Source organism: Rhincodon typus, chromosome 1 (genome assembly GCF_021869965.1).
Source record: "Rhincodon typus isolate 14 chromosome 1, sRhiTyp1.1, whole genome shotgun sequence".
In the NCBI taxonomy this organism is placed as follows: Eukaryota; Metazoa; Chordata; class Chondrichthyes; order Orectolobiformes; family Rhincodontidae; genus Rhincodon; species Rhincodon typus.
In genome coordinates this window covers 116,905,466-116,930,095 of record NC_063332.1, presented here as the reverse complement: position 1 = coordinate 116,930,095, position 24,630 = coordinate 116,905,466, and the positions used below count along the sequence as shown (strand labels likewise).

The 24,630-nt window shown below is 38.4% G+C and overlaps 1 protein-coding gene across 1 annotated transcript in view; it reads left to right on the top strand.

Annotated features, from left to right (window-relative positions):
• Nucleotides 1-24,630, top strand: part of LOC109928744 (ankyrin-2-like) — a 909,810-nt gene that overhangs the window by 715,476 nt on the left and 169,704 nt on the right. Inside the window, exons 10-17 of the mRNA XM_048605114.1 lie at nucleotides 3,486-3,584; nucleotides 5,519-5,716; nucleotides 9,365-9,463; nucleotides 9,566-9,664; nucleotides 16,123-16,221; nucleotides 17,990-18,187; nucleotides 21,309-21,407; nucleotides 23,114-23,212. Of these exons, the coding sequence (XP_048461071.1) occupies nucleotides 3,486-3,584; nucleotides 5,519-5,716; nucleotides 9,365-9,463; nucleotides 9,566-9,664; nucleotides 16,123-16,221; nucleotides 17,990-18,187; nucleotides 21,309-21,407; nucleotides 23,114-23,212 (990 nt within the window). The remainder of the gene's footprint in view (nucleotides 1-3,485; nucleotides 3,585-5,518; nucleotides 5,717-9,364; nucleotides 9,464-9,565; nucleotides 9,665-16,122; nucleotides 16,222-17,989; nucleotides 18,188-21,308; nucleotides 21,408-23,113; nucleotides 23,213-24,630) is intronic.

Sequence of the window (24,630 nt, the reverse complement as noted above, 5' to 3'; positions counted from 1 at the left end):
TTGATTTGCTACTTCTTATTACATGATACTTCTGCAGTTTATGCAATGTCATTGTTGCAGAATAGTCCATTTTGAGAGCTTGGGAAGAGCTATGTCTTTTTAACATAAGAGCGAATTCATTGGAGCTAGGTTAGAGTAAATGCAGCCACAAGTCAGTGCATCTTTATATCGACCAAATGAATGTTCTGTCCAATATGCTGTGCACTGTGAAAAACCACTGATAGGATGAAAATCATATTAAAACTGCACATAATTCCTTTAAAGACTTTTCAAAGTCTGCTTTGGCAAATAAGACTCGTTTTGAAAAAGCCATTGCATTACAAAGTTAATAGAAAATCAAGGTAGAAAGTAAATATTTATAATGCACAATTTTTTTCTGTCAGCGAGTTTAGTGGACACTTGTCACTAGCAATTATTATACATCCCCTTCAATTATTAGGTGTAAAAAGTGCGATGTGCATCCAATGCCCAATCCCTGATGAAAGTTTATCTATTTGGCAGCCAGTGAATTCTGAGTGCTTGAAGTACCCATTTAAAATGGGTGATAAACACTCAATACTAAACTGAGGCCTAATGCCTGTTTCAGCACAGCTCTGCTAAACTGCAAGTAAACTCAATGTATTTTCCCAATCTATGCAGTCTGTCCTTAAAAGACCTGCTGGATGTTACTAATGGAGGGGTCCTTTTGCTCTCCTATTTATTTTTTGGAATGTGAATCCAGGAAAAGCAGAAGTCAAACTGACCCAAATTGATGACCTTCAGTCTGGTTAGCTGCATTAGGGATGTTTGATTGCCATCCTTAGAATTAACTTTATTCAAAAAGGCTCGATCAAATTACCTTTTGCAAATCCCCCTGATTTTCATTCCATTGAATGCAAGCAAATCACTTCCCCTACTTCAGAAGTGGCTTGCATTGTGAAATGTTAGCATAACAAAGGGACAAATACTTGCAGCATCATGCTATTTAACTTTTGCTTAAAAATGTGCATAGGTACAATAGTATTATTAATAATTTTAACAGATTCCAAAAATAAATGAACAACCTTGTGATGTGAAGGCACTTCCTTACTTTATCACCTTGATTTGTATTTAGTACCTGTATTCATTATTCACCTATCTGTACATTTGGACTATTTTAACATGATGTGTGGCTTACATATATCCTTCGTGTACATGTTGCTTAAGTGATTTTGTTTGATATTGTTGGTGTCTCTTTTTCTTGCTTTATCTGCATTCCATGTGTTTGCTATGGCAATGGGTTTGTAGGGCATTGATGAGGTAGGTTTGCTGTCGCATGCCAGTCCTGTGCCTTGAAGGGGGAAGACCATTGGCACTTCCTCCTCCACTCAAAATTCATACATTTCTCATCTTTTGGAGGTGCCAGCTATCCTGTGCGACAGGCTAACAATGGAAAACAAAAACTCAATGTGAAAAATTACAATACAAACAGAGGGAAAAGTATCCAGTGTTTATCTCTGTCACTTAATTCATATCCATACTCTGTTCAGCACCCATTTTGACATTCGCCTCATTGCTTTCCTGAGCTTTTTACTGATTTCAAAGTGTTCTATAACTTGGAGTGCTCAGGAATACACTAATGGGGTCTGGTGGCCATTATTGCCGCTGGAGTCTTTACATACAGTGGGGAGTGTTGAGAAAACTAACAGGCAGGTAGTACCATAAATCTACTTTTTTTTTGGAAGAATCAGAAAGGTCCTTACGAGGAAATTAACATGTTATAAACCACTTAGTTCCTGAGAATTTTAGAATCTATGTAGAAGCAAGTAAGTTGAACTAATTCGCTCGATTAAAAACCCGCGAGCTAAGTTGGAATACTGATTTTATGTCCATCTAATATTCTCTTCATTAACTGAAACAGTAAATAAAATTGGCTGGGATGCAAAACCACTATCCATGTCAGGTTCTACTTGAATAAGTTAGATACAAAGGGGACAGTTTTTATCTGTGTAACATCTGTTTCTTTGTAAAGTTATAGTGAGGAATATTCTAAATGGATCCTGACTTTTTTCCACTTTAGCTGATCTTGTATTTCATTCTATAACCAAATGTATTCATAGTAATAACATGGGCCAATTTTCCATCAATTTCAAAACTTGATATCAAAAGGAACTGGTTCATATTTAACTATTATGTAATGCAGCCAGAGTTTAAGACTGTATTGACAGGAACCTATTTTACACTCCAACATTGAATTGAGTGGGGACTAGACTAATTATGGATAATGTTTGGAGTCCATTTTATAGCAATATTATTTAAACACCGACTAAATAATTTGTTGATCCAGGGATTGGTATATTTGTTTATTGATATATTACAGGTACTTGCATTCAGAAAAGGGTACATTTTAATTGTTGTGAGGAACTAAGACCCAATAACATGATAATTTGTCCCCTTTCAAATCAAGATTCTTCAGTATTATTCTAGCTGAATGTTTGTTTTATTGTTTGCTATTTATTGTAATTATTTGTTGCTTTCATTGTTATGCCTGTACCCACAAAACGCTCACCTTAAGTATCTTACCTATGGCAGTTGTATCACTATTTCCATTATCCAAGTACAAATAAGCAGAAAAATTTCTTTAATTGAAAACTAATTATCATCAACTTCATTGTTTTATGGTTCATCCTGTCCTTAATTCCTGCCTTTAATCAGCACTAACAATATTGTTGTACAGTCTAACATCTTCCTCTTTAAATGTTAACATTTAACATACTCTAGCCAGTGCTACTGCATTGTGTTTAAACAATCCAAGAGGAAGAGAAAAAATGTTACCATTCTTCGAGTAGTGAAACATAAGAAGCAAGTTAGTTTCCAGTAGGTTCTGTAGTATAGCACTCTTAGTTTGACATGTCTCTTCCTAACTCACCTGGATTGTTGCTGTTTACTTTCAGAAGAACTAAATTTATTTATTTGATGTGTATTCATTAGGTAAAAGATAATTCAAAGCTGTAAAGCAATAGAGACCAAGGTTTAAAAGAAAACAAATTATGACTTGAAAGCCATTATGACTTGATGGATGCATTCTAAATCTCCTCCTTGTATTTTGATTGCTGATTTCATCAAACTGTCCTTTCCTTGTATCGATAGCAGAGCAGGCTCAATTATGATATGATCTTCTCCATCTCCTAAATCTTATACTATTTGAACTGTTCTGTTAATCAATACCATGAGTTGAACCTTAACAGAGCTGCTGATTATTTATAGGTATAGAGAGCAGCTTAAAATTGGCAACAAAATAGAAGGGGCCTATTCAAAATTTTGAAAGTGAATTTTCTATTTCCAATAAGATTATTTTGCCTGGAGCCTTAAAACTTAAGTGGGATTTCATTTTTAAATAATCAAATTTCACAGTTTATTTGTCACAATAGTTTTATTTTTCTGGATTGCAAATTCTTACATACGAGTAAAGTTTGAGCTAGTTATCTTGCAGTATGTGTTGTAACTGTGTTGTTCTTTTCCATCAGGATGGATTAACTCCACTTCACTGTGCTGCAAGGAGTGGACATGATGGAGCTGTAGAGATTCTGCTTGAAAGGGGAGCACCAATGCTCGCCAGGACAAAGGTACCTAAGTGTGCCGTATTGTGTAGTATACGATTTAATTATATGCATTTCAGAATCATGCCTAGTAAATTCATTATTTAGTGAAGTCTGGATGATGTTTTCGAACTGGGAATGTTTGATGTTAACCTTAAATGCGTTGGACTCCCTCAGCATAGTGTTAATCCAACATACTCCCCTGAATTCCTCTCCTACTGAAAAACAACTTGTGAAGGTTAGAGAATAATTATAGCAATCTCTTTTTAAAAATGTATACTCGGCATATCATATGAACTTAGTAATTTGGAGAAGTTTGGCATTGTAGTTCATTGTAGTTCTGGGTGACGCGGTGCCACAGTGGTTAGCACTGCTGCCTCACAGCGCCAGGGACCCAGGTTCAATTCCACCCTCAGGCAACCGTCTGTTTGGAGTTTGCACGTTCTCCCTGTGTCTGTGTGGGTTCCCTCTGGGTGCTTCAGTTTCCTCCCCCAGTCCAAAGATGTGCAGGATAGATGGATTCACCATGCTACCTTGCCCATAGTGTCCAGAGATGTGCAGGCGAAGTGGAATAGCCGTGGGAAATGCAAGGTTACAGGGATAGGGTAGAGGTCTAGGTCAGATTCTCTTTGGAGGGTCAGTGTGAAGTTGATGGGCTAAATGGCATGCTTCCACACTCTAGGAATTCTGTGATTCTATGTTACCTGTCCTAAATGTTATCCTATGCTGTGATGGTCATCAAAGTGACTTTAAAGGAGAAGTGCTATTCTGATGTCCTTTTGCAGTAAAAAAGTTCATGCCACAGCAATGGTTGTACTGTATTGACCAAATGCTCAGGTTTCATTTTAATTTGGTGTTAAAATTTATGAACTAAGGTTCTTACTGAGAATGTCTGTGAGTCGGAACCAAAAAGTACCGTCTTAAAATGTCCATGGTTCAATTTCTAACTTAATGAGAATTATTTGATTTGAAGGATGCAGTAGAATAGCTTGCTTCAGCATCTCAGGAACACAGCAGTGAATAAAATCAAATAAGTCTTTTGCTCTTGATTGACCCTTACTGTCAGTATACAGATGTCACATGAAATGGTAATACAGTACGGTATTTGAAGATAAGAATGCTGTTCCTTTTAAAAAGTAATATCACACTTATTTAGACAGGTAGACAGAATAAATAATTAAATGAGCAATGTCCAACTAAGTTGTTGGAACAATTTCCTAGTCTTTACTAATCAACAAGTTGAATGATTTTACCATTGATTGTATAAACTGACACTGCTTAATAATTGAAGTTGTAAAAGAAGAGGGGTCACTCTGTAAATAGTCACATGTGACTTTGTCACAGTCTAACTTGAGCCCAGCTGCTTCTCAGTGTGAATCAACAACCAAATTTTGTTTTAAAACAGAAATATAATTTCAACCAATAGATTCAATCACTTTGTTGCAGATTTTAACGTTGCACTTTTTTGGATGAGCGCTGGTGAGTTCCATGGGATTCTTCTAATCTGCCGCTGCAACTTCGGCTAATCCTCTTGAGAAACAGTTTGCTTTGTCATTTCTCCAGATATTGTCCAGCCATAGTTCTTGTGGTCCATGAGAGCCATTGTGTAAATTCTACCCCAAGATCTTGAAATGACAGCAGGCCCTCAAATTGATAAATGCATTTCTGAAAAAAGTCAAAATTGTTTTTTCCTCTATGAGCGTATCCCCCGTTCCATTTATATGAGGGTTGTGTTGATCTATCTCTGTCAGTTAAGCAGACAATCAGCAGAAGCCCAGAGAAACTTCAGCTTTTTATTTTGGAACTACTTCTTGTGCCAAAGAAAACTTTTCCCCGAAGTTAGGGTAGATGATTAGGATCCTTCAATACCTCTGCCCCAAACAAAATCTACCCCAAATTTGAGTGAGAGATTGATAAATAATAACCTTTTCTCAATGTCTTCTTCCTTCTTGTGCAAACAGAATGGTTTGTCCCCTCTCCATATGGCTGCACAGGGAGATCATGTGGAATGTGTCAAGCATTTGCTACAGCATAAGGCACCTGTTGATGATGTCACTCTAGACTATCTCACTGCTTTACACGTTGCTGCTCATTGTGGTCACTACAGGGCCACCAAACTACTACTGGATAAGAGAGCCAATCCTAATGCTCGGGCACTGGTGAGTGTAATTCTAGCATAAAATAAATAAATTATTCTATTGAACTATACATGAGCTGACATCAAAAGGTTGGCAGGTGACTATAGAGCTGCACCGTTACTGTTATTTGTGCTATGTATACAGTTATGATCAAAAGTTATAATCTACTTCACGTTATCCATAAAATTGCACAACATAATTGAAAATTATCGCATCAAAAGGTGTGCTTATCTTACTGAGTTGTCTCTACATCTCCCATTGCCTTCTTTTAGTTCAAACAAGAAGACTCTGCAAATTGTTCTCAAGGATTAGTTAATGCTCATTTATAATGGCCACTAGAAAAAGCTGCCAGGACTCCTTAGCCTGACTTTCTTTTCATTTCTAAATGGAAGTGCATAGCTGCTAAATGGTCCCACCATTAGATTGCCGTGTCAAATTGAATCTGTGTGCACAAAGTTGATCTCATGGTGCAGCCCATCATGATGCTAACATACCATATAATTATATTAATTTCTCAAGCATGGAGTTTTAGCTTTGGTTTTTCTTTCATCTTTTTCTTGATTTTAACAATTTTTCCATCTCTTAGGTCGCAGCTAAGGTTGTGGTTTATTTTGATTTTCATGGAATTGGTCAGTGCAAATGTAAAGCAGATGTTTACAGTAAATATTCTGCTAAAATTAACACAACAAGAAGAATGTTGTAGCAAGTGGGGTTAAAAGAATCAACTTGTATGTTAAGCATACATGTGACATACATCAAATATAATGTGGATGAAATTAGCATTAAGATTCATATTTTCTGCACATTGTATTCTGTTATAGATTACTCTGTTAAGCTTAAATTATTTCTTTTTGCACTTATCCACTTTCACAAATAAGTAGTTATATATTGGACAACTGTGGTTAATTATTCATATGCTAACTGTCAGATTCCTGTTCATGTGGATGTTGAAGATCCAATAGCACTTTTTTCACATAAAGTTGTCCCAGTGTACCAGCCAACATCCATCCCTCAAGTGAGATTTTCACAGTGTAACTGATCATCCAATTGTTCATGTTTGTGGAACTGCCCTCTATGCAAGTTAGCTGCTGTATTTGCACGCTGTAAGTCATTAAGGCTGTGAAAGTATGAATAATGTCACCAGTGTGGCACACGTTATAGAAAATAGCCCATTCCAAAAAAAATTGAGGCTGAACCAGGAAAATTCTCCTCAACACTGTAGTTATGAATGGTGTGCTGCCAATAGCTGAATGATAATATGACCATTCAGTAATTCGGGCGCCACATGAGAAATTCCATCTCCTTTGAAAATTCATAAATCCAAATCAATGCAATCAAAATTATCCACCAGATATAAATATCACTATTAGCTGCAACGTTAAAGGTAATGCCTCTTATCAGTACCAACCTCCTAGGGATCTGTAAGTTACTATAAGACTCGTTCCCTACTTGTTTTGTGTTTGACTGCTGAACCAGTCATATCTAAATGTTAGATTGTCTATTGCAAATGAGATAAATGCAATTTGAAATTAAGTATCGATTTTTCCTATATCCAAAAGCACATCTTGGAGTGTTTGGAATTGAATCGAGTCTTATGATATCTCCACCACTGTGGTATTTTTACAGATTAGAGTTTCTTGCATTGTAACAGTGACTACATGTCAGAAGTACTTAACGTGGTTGTGAGGTGTTTTAGGGCTTTCTGATTTTCCGAGTGGTGGATTATAAATGAATAAATAAATTTGAAAGAAACGTTTCTTGTTATAAAAGCACAGTTAAGTGACTGGTAAAGACGAGAAATGAAAAAGTTCCATGAAACAGATGTATTTTTAATTTGGACTATTCAACAAGATTCTTCAGATGTGAATTCGTCTAAATAATTTAATTGATCCAGCAATAACATCTAACCTAAAACCGCAATGTACGTTCAATGAGAAGTGTTTATCGATCATGTGCATTTCTGAGTTCCATGACCCTTTCTTAACACACAACTGTTGCAAATCGATGCCGCAGAAAAATCAAGCGAGCACTCTGAAGGCTGGTAATCCCTTTTAAAATTGTAACTAACAATGTTTCTTAAGCTAAAATTATTACATTTCTATCTGGCAATAATGTTATTCCTCAGAAATTGCATAATAGCTTGTTAATGATCATCAATATATGACCTCTATCAATAGCAAAATACTGCAGACATTGGGAAATCCTCAGCAAGTCAGGCAGCTCAGTGTAGAGAGAAGACCCTAACATCAGAACAGTTTTGATGAGAGATCATTGATGCAAAATGTTAACTTTATTTCTCTTTCCATAGATGCTACCAAATCTGTTGAATATTTACAGCACTTTTTGTTTTTATTCCTACTGTCACTCTGTTAAAGTTTGGATTTATATACAGTTTCTAACTCATAATATTACAAACCTATGAAACAAAACAAGGAAGCAGATGATCTGGACCATCAACTACATCCTATTCAGATGTGATGAAACCATATACAACACCAACTAGTTCCCTTGTAATCCAGTCTCCCAAGACACACAAACCCAGGGGAAAAAAAGTACCTGAAGTCAATTTAGTAACAATTTTGGAAAGTTCCTCTTTGATCTAAGATAATCAAAGAGATTATTGTAACCACTGCCAGTCAATCTCTTTGGACTGGGTAACTTGTAACAACTGCTCTGAAGATTCATTTAAAACATTAGTATAACACTTATCTACCAGATTGTACGCTTCTTCAAGGAGTAACTGATTTAAGAAATAAAAATGTAGTAAAGAATTCTGGACATGAGCATTCTGCGCATGTGTATGAATATTTTTATTTTGATTCCCTCTACAATTGAACAGAGTCAACCTGATAGAATTATGCTGAATTAAGTTTTCCCATTTGTCGTACACAATTTGCTTTTACTGTGTGCATTGTGTTGCTGAACAGAGAATGACTGACTTGTAGGAATGTCATTTTTAATCAATATGGTCAGGCTGTAACTGTCAGTTGTGATAGAGAGTGGTTATGAAGAAACAGCATGCACTGCAGTTAGTGGGGGAGTGTGATTGTGAAGGGTTACATAGGGAGACTTTATTAGAGGTCAGACTTGCTTTGGGAGAGAAAATCATTCCTACTGTGACCTTAACTGGTAAAAAGATTAATAAAACCGGTGACAGGTTCCTCCTTACAAAGCTGACTAAATTATTCCAGTGGCAGGTCCCAGACTATCCAAAGGCAAGCAATTTTAGATGCCCTTGAAGAAACCCGTACTCAGCTTGTGCTTGACACCGCATGGTATATAACTTGATTGCAGTGTTAGCCCCAAGTTTAAAAAATGGTGAGAAAAGAGGTTTGACAAATTTCAAGAACTGTTCCTGCCTATACCATCGATAAATTTGACATTTGGCATGATTTGGATATGACTGAACGTGGAGAAGCAGATGTGTGCAGATCTTTCCCCGTACCTAATTGTTCATGCTGCCTGGTCCCACATCGAACTATGAACTGTCTGACCGTAACTAATTTTACATCTACAACTCTCAAGCCAATAGGTTTAGTTTAAAGCACAGCCTTAGATGATGGGATCCTGACTAAATTAACATGAGATTTGCGTGCATGATCTTGGATTGACAATTTTGTGTTCGTGCTTAATGTAAACACTAACCTGATTGTGTTTTTTTTTATACAGAATGGCTTTACTCCACTGCATATTGCATGTAAGAAAAACCGTGTTAAAGTGATGGAACTTCTTGTGAAATACGGGGCCTCAATACAAGCCATAACAGAGGTAGAAAGAAATTTTAAAACCTATTCATAGCCTCTGTTGCATCAATTTAAAATAATTTGCAGCCCCTTCAGAGGAGTAAAATGTAATTGCTTTGTTTCACAGTCTGGCCTTACACCAATACATGTGGCTGCCTTCATGGGCCACTTGAATATAGTTCTCCTTTTGCTGCAGAATGGAGCGTCTCCAGATGTTTCTAACATTGTAAGTATGGCTAGCCTTCATTAAAGCAGATTATGTAACAAAAGATCTGGGATTTTTAAAAAAAATTCCTTTATATTGCATCACTTAGAAGTTTTTTTTTATTCTCCATTGGAAACAATGAGAGCATGAATAAGTCTGAAATGCATTCTTTTGTGTGCTCTCATTGACAAATAACTACAGTGTGAAAGGAACAGGGAAGGTTTATCTTCATACCTTACAGGATGACTTTCACACTTCTTCCTTATTGATCAAACTCACCCAAGTATCCAGTCACCATTGATTTGGGTTCCAGATAAACTAGTTCTGCTTATTAATGCTTAGCAGGATGTTGCATACAAGCATCACCATTTCGAGCTGTGCAGATATTGTGAAAAGGATTCACTGCGCATTAATCTGGTTTTACACCCAAAAGCACAAGACTATCCTTTCTCAGCAGGTCCACAGTATGATTGTAAAAGGTAGATAAAAATATATCACGGTGTTAGAAATACATTACAGGCTGTATTTTACTTTTTGTTAAAGTTGAATGTGGTGAATCTGAAGATCTTGGAAAACAAATGTAACTGACGTGTGATCACACTAACCAGGACTAACTCACCAGAGTATTTTAACAAATAACGATCCAGCAACAAAGAGCTTCTTGATTCGCTCAATGAAAGCTACAAATGAGAAACACACAATTGGCTCTGAATACAATTTTGCTTTTAAAATACTGAAACAAGGAAAGGAACTTAAATTGTCAGATTTCTGTGAAGGTAAAATATTGGCCGAGAACAAGAGTCACTGGAAAATTAATAAGTATGGTTTACTTGCTTCTATACTGATTTTTGTACTTTGTTGCTCTTGAAAACACAAAGATGAAGAAGAGAAAACTCCGTATTAACGCAGGAAAAGGTTTATTGCAGAAGAACAGGGCCACTGTGCCACTGTTTGTTGTCCTGTGAAACACCCAGCAAATGAATGGCAACACCCTGAAATATGGATGGCTTCTTTTTACCACTAAAGAACTAAGCATTTCAACAAATTTGGAGGGTACAGTGCTGTGCTAACATGCACAGCTCCATTCTCACTCTGGCTATTAAGTATTGTCAGGTCATGGAGGTGCCGTCAGATCCAGAAGGATGGGTGGATTGTTTGGATGGTGGGTAGGATGTCATGTCCAGTCAGCAATTGGAGGTGGGGGAGCAGCTTTTGTGTTAGGATGTCCAGACTGACATGGAGTGGATGCCAGGTCTGGTTGGGGGTTTTTGGGTTCAAGGGTAGGAATTTTGGAGGCAGTGGTGGAGGGGAGGGAAGAGTGGCAGCGGAAATGCTGTAGGCTGTGTTGGGCATAAATGTATTTGTTTATCTGGGTTTCTAAAGTGGATACAGTTCTTCAGAATGAAGATGACTGAGAATTTCAGTAAGAATCTCCAAAACTGTTTAATTTGGACAAATTGAAGCAGGAGTATCACATTACTCTCTAAGAAGATGCCAACGCCATCTACTTGTACACTTCCTAGAGCATTCATCATCTTTTGATGGAGAAAGTGAAATCTCAGTGAGACAGCTTGATTGAGAATGGGGTCAAATCATCAGTGACAGTACAAACAAGGTGATGTTTAGGACTAATAACTATTCCCAATACAAATGGAGATCTCCACAATTCTTCACAAACCTATATGCAGTAAGTGGGCTATGGTGTAGATGTCCTTGCATCAAGAGTCGAGATTTGTGACTACAATTATTGTACCATTCCGGCACTATTGCTTCAACAGTCAACAATTTAAGATTTCATGTCCATCAGAAATTTTCCAAAATGCAAAGCCTAGAATCCCGGAGTGGAAACGGGGAACAGTTTTCATACGAATGAAATTAAATTGCACGATAAAATGAAGATAGGACGGTCAGGGACATGTAAAAGGCACAGCAAATTGCAGTACAAGAAATGAGAAATGACGGTTCTCCAGAATGACACTTGTGTTCACATGGTACATTATCTGAGGGCAAGGCATCACAGTGGATCCAAGTAACACAATAGCTATCAGTGAATTTCTAGCACAGAAGTGTGCAGATGGTGCACAGCACTAATTAGGCATAATGAATTAAATGGCTGTCGTGAGTAAATACCCACAAGTTACCTTTAATTCAGCTACTCATTAAGAAATCTCTCAGACAAACGATTACTGAAACAATAATTTAAACTTAATTGCATGTAGCAACCAAAATGAGACCTCACAACTCAACTTGGCTATTACCCGATTAATGGCCACAATTCCACCAATAGTGCCTGACTCTGGAAGTGTCCAGGGTGTGATCCTTGTGCAGTGTTATTCTTTGAAGTTCTGCTAAAGGAGGAATTCTGATGTTTGATTCTTATCTGGATTTTCATCCTTCAGGTCCAGAATCCGATATTATTGATGATTGTTTTAAGTTCTTTCATCCAAGATATTGATTATTCTCCTGGAGTCCTTGAGACTGCAGCCTGCTTCCTTTTCAGAAGTAACTTCTTCTTGTTCCTTGTTACATTTGGCCCTAACTTCTCGAAGACACAGCTTTCCTGTGATTAATTCGTTAATTTCTTCTGCAGGGCAATGCTTGTCATTTGTGGCAAAAACTGCATCCAGTTTATCACGCAAGTGTCAAAGCAGTTTTATTTATATAATCTCAACTCCCAGGCATGGTGAATGACTTTCAATTCCTGTATAAGTTTGTCCTTGTCTTTATTAGTTTATTCTAGACAGAGTTATTGCTGCTTCTATCTGTGTGTAACAGTTTATCTTTTGTTGATTCATTCATTCCATGAATGGTTATTAAAATTCTTAGTGCTATAATATCACATGGGAAAGCTTACTCCCAACATAGTTGGTCTTACTGAACCCATTAGAGAAGTTTTGAAAAAAGGCCTGCAATGGTATTGAAGTCAGACTTAAGCTTTTGCAAAGACTAAGGAGAAGCTGCTTTTGACTGAAGTTTTTAAACATGTTGCATACAATCCAGACTTATTCACTACAGTAGCCACAAGTGTCTTTACCATAGTACTTGGAGCAATCCTTATTCAAGCACACATTGATGGAATGATACAAAAATTGCTCAGTTTTATATTTTTAGAGCTTTGATGATTGAATGGAGGTATGGAATCAGAGAAAAAATCATTAGCATTTGGGTGGGAATGTTGAAGATTCACACACTATTTCCAGGGGCTGAAATTCCAGATTGCGATAGACCACAAGCTTTGGAAACATTACTGTAATAAAAAAAATCTCTTATACCTAACACATGCAAAAATTCAGGCTAATGCTGAAGAGATATGACTATTGAATGATCTATGTTCTAGGCAAGATACAAATAATAGCTGATTCCCTGTTGAGCATCTAAACACCAAACATGTAAAATCTTCGGCTTGTGGAAGGAGTACAGTCTTATTCTATGGCAATAGAAAATGCATTTCTAGTAGGTGGAGGTTCACTTTGATAAATTCGTACATCTTAAAAACCTGGTAAGGAGGTCACACAGGTGAGATAAGTGTCTGAAAGCCTCATCAAAATGTAATCCAGTTGACCAAGTGATGAAGAGTACTTGAGAGCAAAAGCAACACTTGACAACATTGGAAGGTTTATTGACATATGGTCGTAGAATTGTCATTCCAAAGTTGTGCAAAGAGAAATCCTACAGAAGTTCCACAGGCAACATCTAGGTGACACAAAGAGCAGAGCAGGAGCACAAAAGTAATGTGGTGGCCAGGCATGTTGAAAGACATACAGGATTAGCTTGAGAGTGGGAGGGAGGTGAAAAAGGGAGGAGTATAGCCACTTCCCTGGCCAACCTCTGTTGGTGGACAGATTGCTGTGACACCCCATATATCCCTTTGCTTGTTGTAATCCACAGATCTGATAGTAACAGTTTGATCTTGCAATGTGGCATTTTATTCTTTTATGATAGCAGCCTAAGCTACCAGTGTAGCACTCAGATGCTGGGTGGTTGCTCCATGTTCAGCAATAGAAATGGTAATATCAAGTTATTAAATATTGCATCGTAGTTAGATCCACAAGTGGAAACAGATTTGACCAGTACGTGAATGTTAGATGCTGTATGCAAAACCTTGTGCCAAGCTAGTGCTGGAGTCCTCCATGTCTCCTGACAGTGACTCTAAGTTTTCTGGAAATCTCCTTGTGTATCAAGTCTTTTGTTTTGCACTCTATCAGCATTCTTCTGGAAACTGTACCATCAAAGTTTGCATTTGAGTCTTTGTGAACAACACGACCTGGTATATATAGTTCCCTGTCCTTGTACTCTGCCTTGCTGCAGTCTCCCGGGTCCATTGTTTGAACAGGCACACATATCTTCTCCAACGTAACTTTGTACATTTGTGCAGCATCACTATCTGAACTGGTAGCTGTAGGTCTGAGAGTGAGTCATGATGCATCTTTATTAACATTCTCTTGTGCTGTTCTTCCACTACTTGAACACATTGTACTCCTTTCCTTTCTGAAAGGAAGAAGGCAGAAGGATAAAGTTGAGAAGTGGGGATGAAAAAGTAAGTGGTTTAACTATTTTTAAATTGGAACTCAAGGTACTTTTAATCAACCTATTCAGGGATGTTATGGCATTACCTCTGGAGCAGGTGGGACTTGAAACCAGGTCTTCTAGCCTAGAGATAGGAACGCTGCCACTACACCACATGAGCTCTTCCACCATTTGCATGGTTTTTGGGACAGTGGAATGAAGGTCTAGTGCGATATAAGAAGCTAGGCTAGACATAAGGATTCCGTGATTTTCAATGTCTTTTTTTTACCCTGTAACTGACCACAGTCTCACTAATGTCCATTTATTGGCCAGCACTATCTGCTTTAGGGGTAAGGATGTCTCTTTCCTTCTGGTTAACTCCTGTATTTCTGGTTGTAGACTACACTGACTTAGATCCTTCTCTTGCGGGACAGTAACTGTGGTGCAATTGGTTTGGTTTGTACAGCTGACATAGCTAAGCAGCTGAGTGATGGGCACGATCTGATCATCGGATAAGACCTGGTGCTTATGGGAAGATTTGACATTTGAAGATGCATTCACTGAACTTCACTACTCTTATGAGATCATTGAAATTTTTGCTTTCTGATTCTTGGAGCATTTACTTCATGGGACCATCATCTCCCTCTGCTTTTTCTATTTCCCTTGAAGGTCTCTGTCCCATAGATGTAGGGCATTCTCCTCCTTTCTGCTTCTCTCAACAGGACTTGCATTGCAGTGTCCATAAGCTTTGGTACCCACTCTTTCCCCTGTTATGATATCCTTTACTCTTTCTCAGATCAGATTTGTTTTCGTCCACAACCTACTTCAATCCCAATGAGCTCCTGTTTAAGAGATCCAGACCAGCTTTAAGCCATGTGAGCCATCTTTGAGTGGTTGCAGCTACTACTTCTCTTGCACCTACTGATCTATAGTGGAGTTAGCACTGGTAGGATGTGGGTGTCATTTAAATGGATTAGAAAAGTAAAGAAGTGTTGTTACAATTATATAAGGCATTGGTGAGACCAAACCTGGAGTATTGTGTCCAGTTTTAGTCTCCTTATTTGAAGAAGGATGTGGTGGCACTGGAGGCAGTTCAGAGGAGGTTCACCAGGTTGATTCCAGAGATGAAAGGGCTGTCATACCAGGAGTGGTTGAATAGCTTGGGCTTGAACTTGCTGGAATTCAGAAGAATGAGGAGGGATCTGATCGAAGGATATTTAATGCTAAGCAGGATTGATAAGGTGGATATTGAACAGATGTTCTCCCTTGTGGGACAGTCTCGAATAAGAGGTCATAGATATTAGAGTGGGAGGAGGTAGTTCCAAAACTGAGATGAGGAGAAACTACTTCTCTCAGAAGGTTGTGAATCTGTGGAAGTCACTGCTCAAGAGCGCAGTGGAGGCAGAATCAATCAACAGATTCAAGGAAGAAACAGATATGTTTCTGATGAAAAGCAGAATACAGAGCTATTGGGATCAGGCAGGAAAGTGGATTTGAAACCAAGATAAGATCAGCCGTGATCATGTTAAATGATTGAGCAGGCTCAAAGGGCGGGATTGCCTACTCCCGCTCCTAATTCTTGTGTTCCGATATAAATGACCAGGCAGAGTGAAGATGGTGGGCTGCCTTGATTGCAGTCAATGGGCATTGGCTAATACTGTTATCCAATTTTTAGTCTCCTTGATCTGTGCACACAGAGCTAAAAGACACAGATTATTTGAGTTGAATACCTTTAGATTTCAAGGACATCACAGTTTGTCCAGTTTAATTCTCATTGTTCTTAACCATTTTCTTGGGTAGAAATCTGGAAAATGTACCTCACTATTTGAAGTGATTTTACAAACAAATCAGTTGCTGTATTTTTCTGCCTTTGATGATTTATTCTTGAATACAATGGAGATGGACCTCTCTGTTAAAGCTACAATAGTAATGATTCTCTCTTGCTTGCTTATGAACTGTTCTTGTTTCTTCAGCGTGGAGAAACTGCATTGCACATGGCTGCACGAGCTGGACAAGTGGAAGTCGTGCGTTGCCTACTGCGCAATGGGGCCCTCGTGGATGCCAAAGCCAGAGTAAGTGTCTTGAAAATACACTGTATGAATGTATTTATTATTGTTGCCATTGCAGATGTTGATACTGACCAAAGGTGTTTTAAAAAGAACAAATTGTTGTACAAAAATGTCCACCAGTGCATACTTTTATGTGCTAGAGGTGCATAATCAGATAAAACTAGCCTTTGTTAGTTAGGGAAGATGTTAGACCACCAAACCTGATCTTCCTTCCATACCCTTATGTCCCTAACTGTAGCATTGATGCTCATTGACAACATCTTATCTTAGGAAACATGGCATCAAGAAACAACAGCAAGAACTTATTAAAGAATACAATTTAAGGAAGGAGCAATGCCAAAATTTCTTTCAACCACGTTTTTTTGAAGCCACCAACAAATTTACTGTCATATGTTGCAACATAAGTTGTTACACATGTGGCACATATTTTGTGTAGTTTTTTTTAGTGATTAAAAAAGGTGAATTAGCATTGTAAAAAGCAAGGTTGCTGAAATAATTCTTTCGGGCAGATTTCACAACCAAAGCAGAGTGTTTAGGTGAAGAAAAAACACCTCCCCCAAATTGTTGTATATTTGTTATTGATTAGTATTCCTTTGTAATTTCCATGAATGGTATTGAGTACAGGTAGGAGTTCAATCTTGTGCACTGAATTGTTCACTAATCAATATGCTGCTAAGCAGTGGTTAAAGATTGTTGAGTGCATATCAAGGCTAAAGCAACAAATCCAGAGTAACTTCAATTTCTATAGACAGCTCAATATGAAATTGGCTTCAATAAAGCACACTATGATTGATCAACATTTAACATGAAGAAGACATCTTTTGAACAAAAGAAACTTGGTTATATCTGCCAATTACTTGAAAATGAGGTAATTAGCCACACTCCACTCCAAACATATTATTTTATGGCTTAATTTGAAGTGATCTTATATAGAAGGAGAAGAGTTGGTGTCAATATGAGTAATCTTCTGAAATTTTTATTTCTCTCAGTTGAATTTCCATATTGACTTTCTTCCCTTTACCGTGGTTCACCTGTCTCCCTTGGTGTAGCACCTTGTCTGTGACTACAGTTAGTCATTGCTGATCAAAGTGAATCATTAAAAAAAAATTCTGGGAAAGAATAAGGGGAAAGAAGAACTGAATTTATAAACACTATTTCTGTAAAGTCCTGTAGAAGAAACCAGCCCAAGATCTGACACGATTCTTCTGCGTAGAGCAGTGATAACTGAACATCAGATTTTAACTTTGTGAACCTAACAGAAGTCAAGATAGGTGATAGGTAAAAGCAGCTGCTCTAAGACATTCCCACAGTTTCCTGGTTCATTTCCAGATTCAGCAATGTTTTGAGCTTACAACAGGACACCTATCTGAAATTGATGGGCTTCCAATTTTAATGTGAAAATTGGACACAGTGTGTGTGTGTATAGAGCTTCTGTTGCAAACACCAGTTTGTAACTCAACAACACAGACCACAGATGGAGTTAATTCAGAACTGTTGTCCATAAGTAACAAATGTAGTCACTGTTTTGATATATCTATTTAAAATAAGTCAAGCCTTTGAAAATACTATTTCTATGCACGGGCGAGTTGGACCAAAGAGTCTGTTTCCATGCCGTTTATCTCTATGACTATTCAATCACAAAACTGATTTTTTTCTTTTTTGGTTAAATTATTTTTCAGTTTTAAGACAAATCCGGAGATTGTGTTGTTCTGCTTAGAATCCTGCAGACAGAACTGTAATGTTTTGTGTTTGTTCCAATTTAATCACCCAGGAGGATCAGACGCCTTTACACATTGCCTCAAGGTTGGGTAAAACTGAGATTGTGCAACTGCTGCTGCAACATATGGCTTTTCCAGATGCCTGCACCACAAATGGTTACACTCCACTACATATTTCTGCCAGGGAGGGGCAGGAAGATGTGGCTTCCATTTTGCTTGAGGCAGGTGCTACACACTCATTAGCTACAAAGGTAAGGATTAATTTGCTTGATGGCAAGGGGGGGAAATATTGAATGAAGTTTGAATTGCGACATAATTCGAACAAACAGCTGTTTAACACAGATAAATCAACACTTTAATGGCTCTGCGGTAACATGCTCAAATCCCTATATGTTAAGTCCTATTTCCAGCTTTGAGTCTCTTTATTGGATGATTGCCCTGACTTGACCAATTAGAGGTAAGCAGAAATTCTCTTGATATATTTTCCGGATTTCATAATTTGTGTTTTACTGCCAAGGAATTGATCATGTCTCCACTTTGCTTGTTGTCAACTCTTTCTCTCTCTATGCCTCCCCCATTCCTATCATAATTTATCTCCACAAAACATTGGAAAATCTTCCTCATTAACTTGCCAGTTATTGCTATAAAGCAAAGAAAATTCTCAGATTTTATGTGGCAGTTGTCTGTTTACTTCTCCATCGTTGATTCTTATTTGTTTTACGAATTGCTTGCTCCTACCAATTGCTTAGTTTGGGGCTAACTGTTCCTTGACACCAGGTTTTTCCACAATCCGCTGTTCAGCCGTGGTCACTGAGCCGACTTGTCCCAGAATGCTCCTCAGTGATGACTCTTTGATGCCCTGAATTGTCTGTGATATTTTGCAAGTTCCTTCCTGCTTTCAAACCAACTCTATATCCTAGAGAAATGTCTTTCAGTTTAGTCGTCAAGATAATTTAAGTTGAAAGCTAATTTAGATGATTCTAAAATAAGAAAAATCCACCACTTCCCTCGGTCTCAAAAAAAAACACCTGCAACCCAGTGTGACTTTTCCTACTCCATGCTGAGTATCTGAACACACTTGCCAATTTCAAGGCATCTTTCTGCAGCTGCCCTGTCTCCAATTGTACTGAGTGCGCCAAAAGCATTGTGTGTTTGCATTTCCAACACTGAGAAAAAATGACTTTCTTCAGTCTGCCTGGCTTTGGTGAATTTTCAGAGGTAGAAGCAGGCAACAATACTAAATAATACTAACACTAAATCTTTGGTGGGCCAAACAAAAACAAATGGAATTAATACTGTTGCACAAGGCCAATTTTCTCCCAAGGTCAGGGTGCATAACATTTGAAATAACTATATTGATCCATTTCAACATAGAAGAGTGCTTGATGTGTGTCCTTTCTGTGGTGGTTGCAGCACTGCTGCCAGTGTAGCAAATACAGCATAGAGAAAGAATAATATGTGATTGATATTTCTTCCATTACAGTGATTACCTGTTGTAGATTTTACTTCTGAAATTCTTGATTATAAACCTGTGTTCAAATCAGGGGAAATTGCTTTAAAAATAGCAGTAATTTGGAAACAACATAATGGTTCAGAACTTACTGTGGCAAATTTAATGGGCAATTAGTGGGCAAATACAGCATGCTCCTAATAAAGGAGACTCTATAACAAAGATTTTTGCAAAGCTAACTGCAGAGTGGCACACCTCAGTCATCACATTTTTGATATTTAGACTCAACTGTGCATTTTGCTGCTCCCCTGAAGTTGCTTTACCAGTTATCCATATATAATGGCGAATGTCATTAGCCTTGCTGCTATTTTGACAAAAGTTTTTGCCCATAATTTAGTTGTAAACTCAATGTTTTGTACTACGTGAAGATAGATTTAATGTTGAAAATGTTTACTAACCTCAAAAGTGTTTTCCGACCAAAGCTGGCTTTCTCAATGCTGGAAACTATAAGCCAAACAGAGAAATACTGTATATGCAGCAAGTATCTATGTGTATTTAATAACTATCAAGTAACAAATTAATCTATAAAACATGGTTTCTTTCTTAGTAGAAAAACATACATCATGGCCAGCTGTAACATAATACACATCAAATTCTGCACAAAATAAACCACATTCACAACAAACACACATGTGGCCAATTGAGAAAGCAGTATGCCGAACATTACAAGCTACTTTTCCTAGTGTTGAACATCACTAGACAGGAATGCAAGTTTCATCATCATCCCTGCCCCACCTCTGAACAGTACAGTGTCCCATCAAGGCTCCATGTCCGGAATAGAGCTTTACAAATTACTCCCTGAGAAACAGAAGGAAATGAATAACAAGAATAGAAAATGAAAGAAAAAACCAGAAGAATGTGCAGGTGTGTTCATTTCTGATTTATATGGGCTGATATGTCATTAGCAAGTATTGAAGTCTTTTGATTCCAAACAAATCACTGGTCATTTGTGTAATAAAAGCAAAGCAATTGATTCAGACAAATTGTTAAACCATTTACTTTCACAGTCAATTTCAGTTAACTTGCTCATCTTCAATTTATTCTCCACAGCATGTCTTTATAGACCCTAGACTTTTCAAAAATTACCTTGTTTCAACTTGAATTCCTGCGTTCCTCATTAAATAATTTGGAATGACAAGCTTCAGTTCAGTTCTTCATAGATAAGTGCCATTTTCTAACATCAGGCACATGAAGGCCAACAAATGTCTTCACTTGAACTGTGTTGAATCTTTGGAAAGATATTATAGTATTTATTATGGGTCCACAGCCGCCTGGCAGACTTTTGACGCATTAATTTTAGAAGTATAGTTTCTCTGATAGAGAAATGATGCAAGATGATAAATTTCTCCAGAACTGACAGTGACCAACTAGTGCAAAGGAATAAAATCATGAATGAGTTATGGCCAGCCTCTTAAGTGGTAATATTTATCATGTCAAGATACTGGCTGTGACATTTTTCATTTCTGCCACATAAATAAAATATGCAATGTTAAAATGAATGCATACATCTTAAAGGCAAACCAATGTGAATAAAATGGGGGAACAAAATAACCACCTAGTTGCCAGTGTACATAATTATATAAAAGCTGTATCCAATGTCTCCTCTTTATTTCATGTAAAGTAGCAGGCCATCTTCACTGCAAAAACTATATTCTATGTACTAAGATTGTGCAAGATATGGTGTCCCTAAATTTCACAAAAAATCATGTATGGTAAAACTAACATATGTTACCATTGTGTACACCTGACTATGTTTTTCACTGGTTAATACAGTATTATTGTATCCCTGTTCCTCATTTATGCTGTATTCTAAGCATGCCTGTTAACTAAGTAGCAGTTGTTTCCTCTGTCCCCTATTGCAGAAGGGATTTACCCCACTACATGTCGCAGCTAAGTATGGGAGCCTAGATGTGGCAAAGCTCCTTCTGCAACGCTCTGCTTCTCCAGACTCTGCTGGCAAGGCAAGTTACTAATGAACTTTTAAAAGTTCAGGCTGGAAATACACAGATGATTTTAGTTTTGTCTACTATGGGAAGATGAAACTAACACAACTCTGGCCACCTAAAATTTTGACATTGAAAAGAAATTTGCAGTTTCTAATTAGAAAATCCATAAATACATTGGTCTGTGCATAAAATATTACACATGGATTCCAAAATTTATGACAAAATGTGGTCGTTTAGGCCGTTGAAGTTAAAAATTGATACTTAATTTGAAAAAATGCTGAAAATAGTCACTTAAATTGAAGCTAATTTTCCAGTAGCTTGACCTAATTGTCTGTTTTGCATGTTAGAATATTACCTGCACAATCCTTTTCCCTCACCCCATGCTCTCTCTGAAGATGATCCTTTCCACACCCAAAGCACTCCTGTCCTGAACCTAAACCATAGTGGATGGCTGCATGAACAGAGATGGGGTCTGATTCATGTCTCTTTTGCTAATGTGTTTCTCTAATATTCTGTCTGCTTCTGTCTATTTCCAAACGTTCAAAGACAAAAGCTTTACTCAATTTCGAGGAGCTGTTTCACAGAAGGCTTTTACATCTCAAAAAGGCTTCTGCCTCTGCTGTGAGAAGATGAGGTTTTCTTATTCCTGCCATCAAGTGAGAGATAGTTGCATGGTAGGAATAAAAATACGAGCTAACATTTGTCCCCCCATACCCTCTGCATACCCGAAACACTTGCTGCCTGTTTTCGGGATAGCAGAGGAAATGATCATATCTCAGCTGCATCACAGTTGTTGACCTATAATCTGTTTGCATTTATGGGAGTAATGCAAAGTAAATTTACTTTGGACTTTCAGGGTGAAAGTAAAACCTCCTGTTATAACGTATTCTCTTCCAAACAGAAGAGACAATGGCTAACTTTTGTTGAAGATTTATCATCTAACAGCCATGTTTAGCAATGGGATATTTGAAAGGCCAAATTTTTGCATTTCAGTAAATTATTATTTCTATTCAACATATGCAATGCAGGGCTCCTCTCCCCACCCCACCCTTAGAGTAACATTCCCTCAATTGTTACATTGAGAGATTTTCACACTAATAACTTGTACTGAGTGTGAGAAGAACATTCCGTAAAAGACAAGAGCTTGCAAATATCTTTTGTGCTGACCCTGGCTTGGGAGGTGGAGTGATGGACCTGAACCGCAGCAGTGCCTTTTCTGGTGTTATTTTCTGTTCTAGGAAATGGGCACTGGATGCTGTGTATATTCTACCTCAGTACCAGAACCTTGGAAGAATTCAGATGGTGTCTTTTTTGTTGTGGGCATTAGAACTGAGTAAAATTGCTTTGAATGTTGTTTCTGTATCAATCACAGCAACTGGCTCAGCAATAATTGATGCAATGACAAGATTTTGATCTTGTTTCATTCCAATTATGAAAAATACCTTGATAATTTACTGAATTATAATTCAAATTGTGAAAACATGCTGACTGATGGAATACAATGGAAGCTTAACGGTTTGTCATTGTGTATAGAAACCATCTATTTCAGATGGTAAGTCAATGCTGCGGGATTTGCATTAACTACTTTCTTGTATCCATCTTTCTATTTTTGATGTATTTGTACAGATATGAAACTGCTTACAGAAGCTATTTGTGGTTTGCTAACAAATAATCCTTTATGAGCAGCACTAGCACTTAGTAACAAAGACAAATTCTTACAGAATGGCCTAACCCCACTCCATGTTGCTGCTCACTATGACAACCAGAAGGTGGCGTTGCTGTTGCTGGAGAAAGGTGCCTCTCCCCATGCCACTGCCAAGGTATTAATTGGTACTAGTTAATAATTCTGTCAGTAGCCTGAAAACAAAATGCCGTGGATGATTTGATGTGTTTTTTTAGTTTAACAGTAACGTAAGTGACAGTTATAATATGCAGACCTCTTGATAATGCATGTAAGTTTAACCTTTCGCACAAACTAATACCATTATGAAAAAATCCATGAAAACTGAAGAAGCGAGATGGAAATTTTTAACCCCTATTTAACTCCCTGTTTAACCCCTAAAACCATGTGCCCTGGTCATCCTGTGATTAAACCCTGTTTCTATACTGTCATGTTCCATAACACAAACGAGAGCAGCATTCATATCAGTGCAACAGATTTCATCTCCTGAAAAAACACAGAAACTTTTATTATTCTTTTATCGGTGGTGGTAGCACTTGCAAGGCCACCATTTTTACCCATCCCTAATATCCCAGGGGGCAGTTAAAGTCAACCATATTGCAGTAGGTCTGGAGTTTACGTGCAGTCCAGACCAGGTAAGGACAGCAGAGACAACAAGGTGCAGGGCTGGATGAACACAGCAGGCCAAGCAGCATCATAGGAGCAGAGAGGCTGCGTTTCGGGCCTAGACCCTTCATCAGAAAAGGGGGAGGGGAAGGGGGTTTTGAAATAAATAGGGAGAGAGGGGGAGGCGGATAGAAGAGGGATAGAGGAGAGGATAGGTGGAGAGGAAACAAACAGGTCGAAGAGGCGGGGATGGGGCCAGGAAGGGTGAGTGTAGGTAGGGAGTTTGGAAGGGGATAGGTCAGTCCAGGGAGGACGGACAGGTCAAGGGGGCGGGATGAGGTTGGTCGGTAGGAGATGGAGGTGCGGCTTGAGGTGGGAGGAGGGGATAGGTGGGAGGAAGAACAGGTTAGGGAGGCAGGGACGAGTTGGACTGGTTTTGGGATGCGGTGGGGGGAGGGGAGATTTTGAAACTTGTGAAATCCACATTGATACCATTGGGCTGCAGGGTTCCCAAGCGGAATATGAGTTGCTGTTCCTGCAACCTTCGGGTGGCATCGTTGTGGCACTGCAGGAGGCCCAGGATGGACATGTCGTCTGAGGAATGGGAGGGGGAGTTGAAATGGTTCGCGACTGGGAGGTGCAGTTGTTTGTTGCGAACCTAGCGTAGGTGTTCTGCAAAGCGGTCCCCGAGTCTCCGCTTGGTTTCCCCGATGTAGAGGAAGCCACACCGGGTACAGCGGATGCAGTATACCACATTGGCAGATGTGCAGGTGAACATCTGCTTGATGTGGAAAGTCTTCTTGGGGCCTGGGATGGGGGTGAGGGAGGAGGTATGGGGGCAGGTGTAGCACTTCCTGCGGTTGCAGGGAAAAGTGCCGGGTGTGGTGGAGCTGGAGGGGAGTGTGGAGCGGACAAGGGAGTCACGGAGAGAGTTGTCCCTCCGGAAAGCAG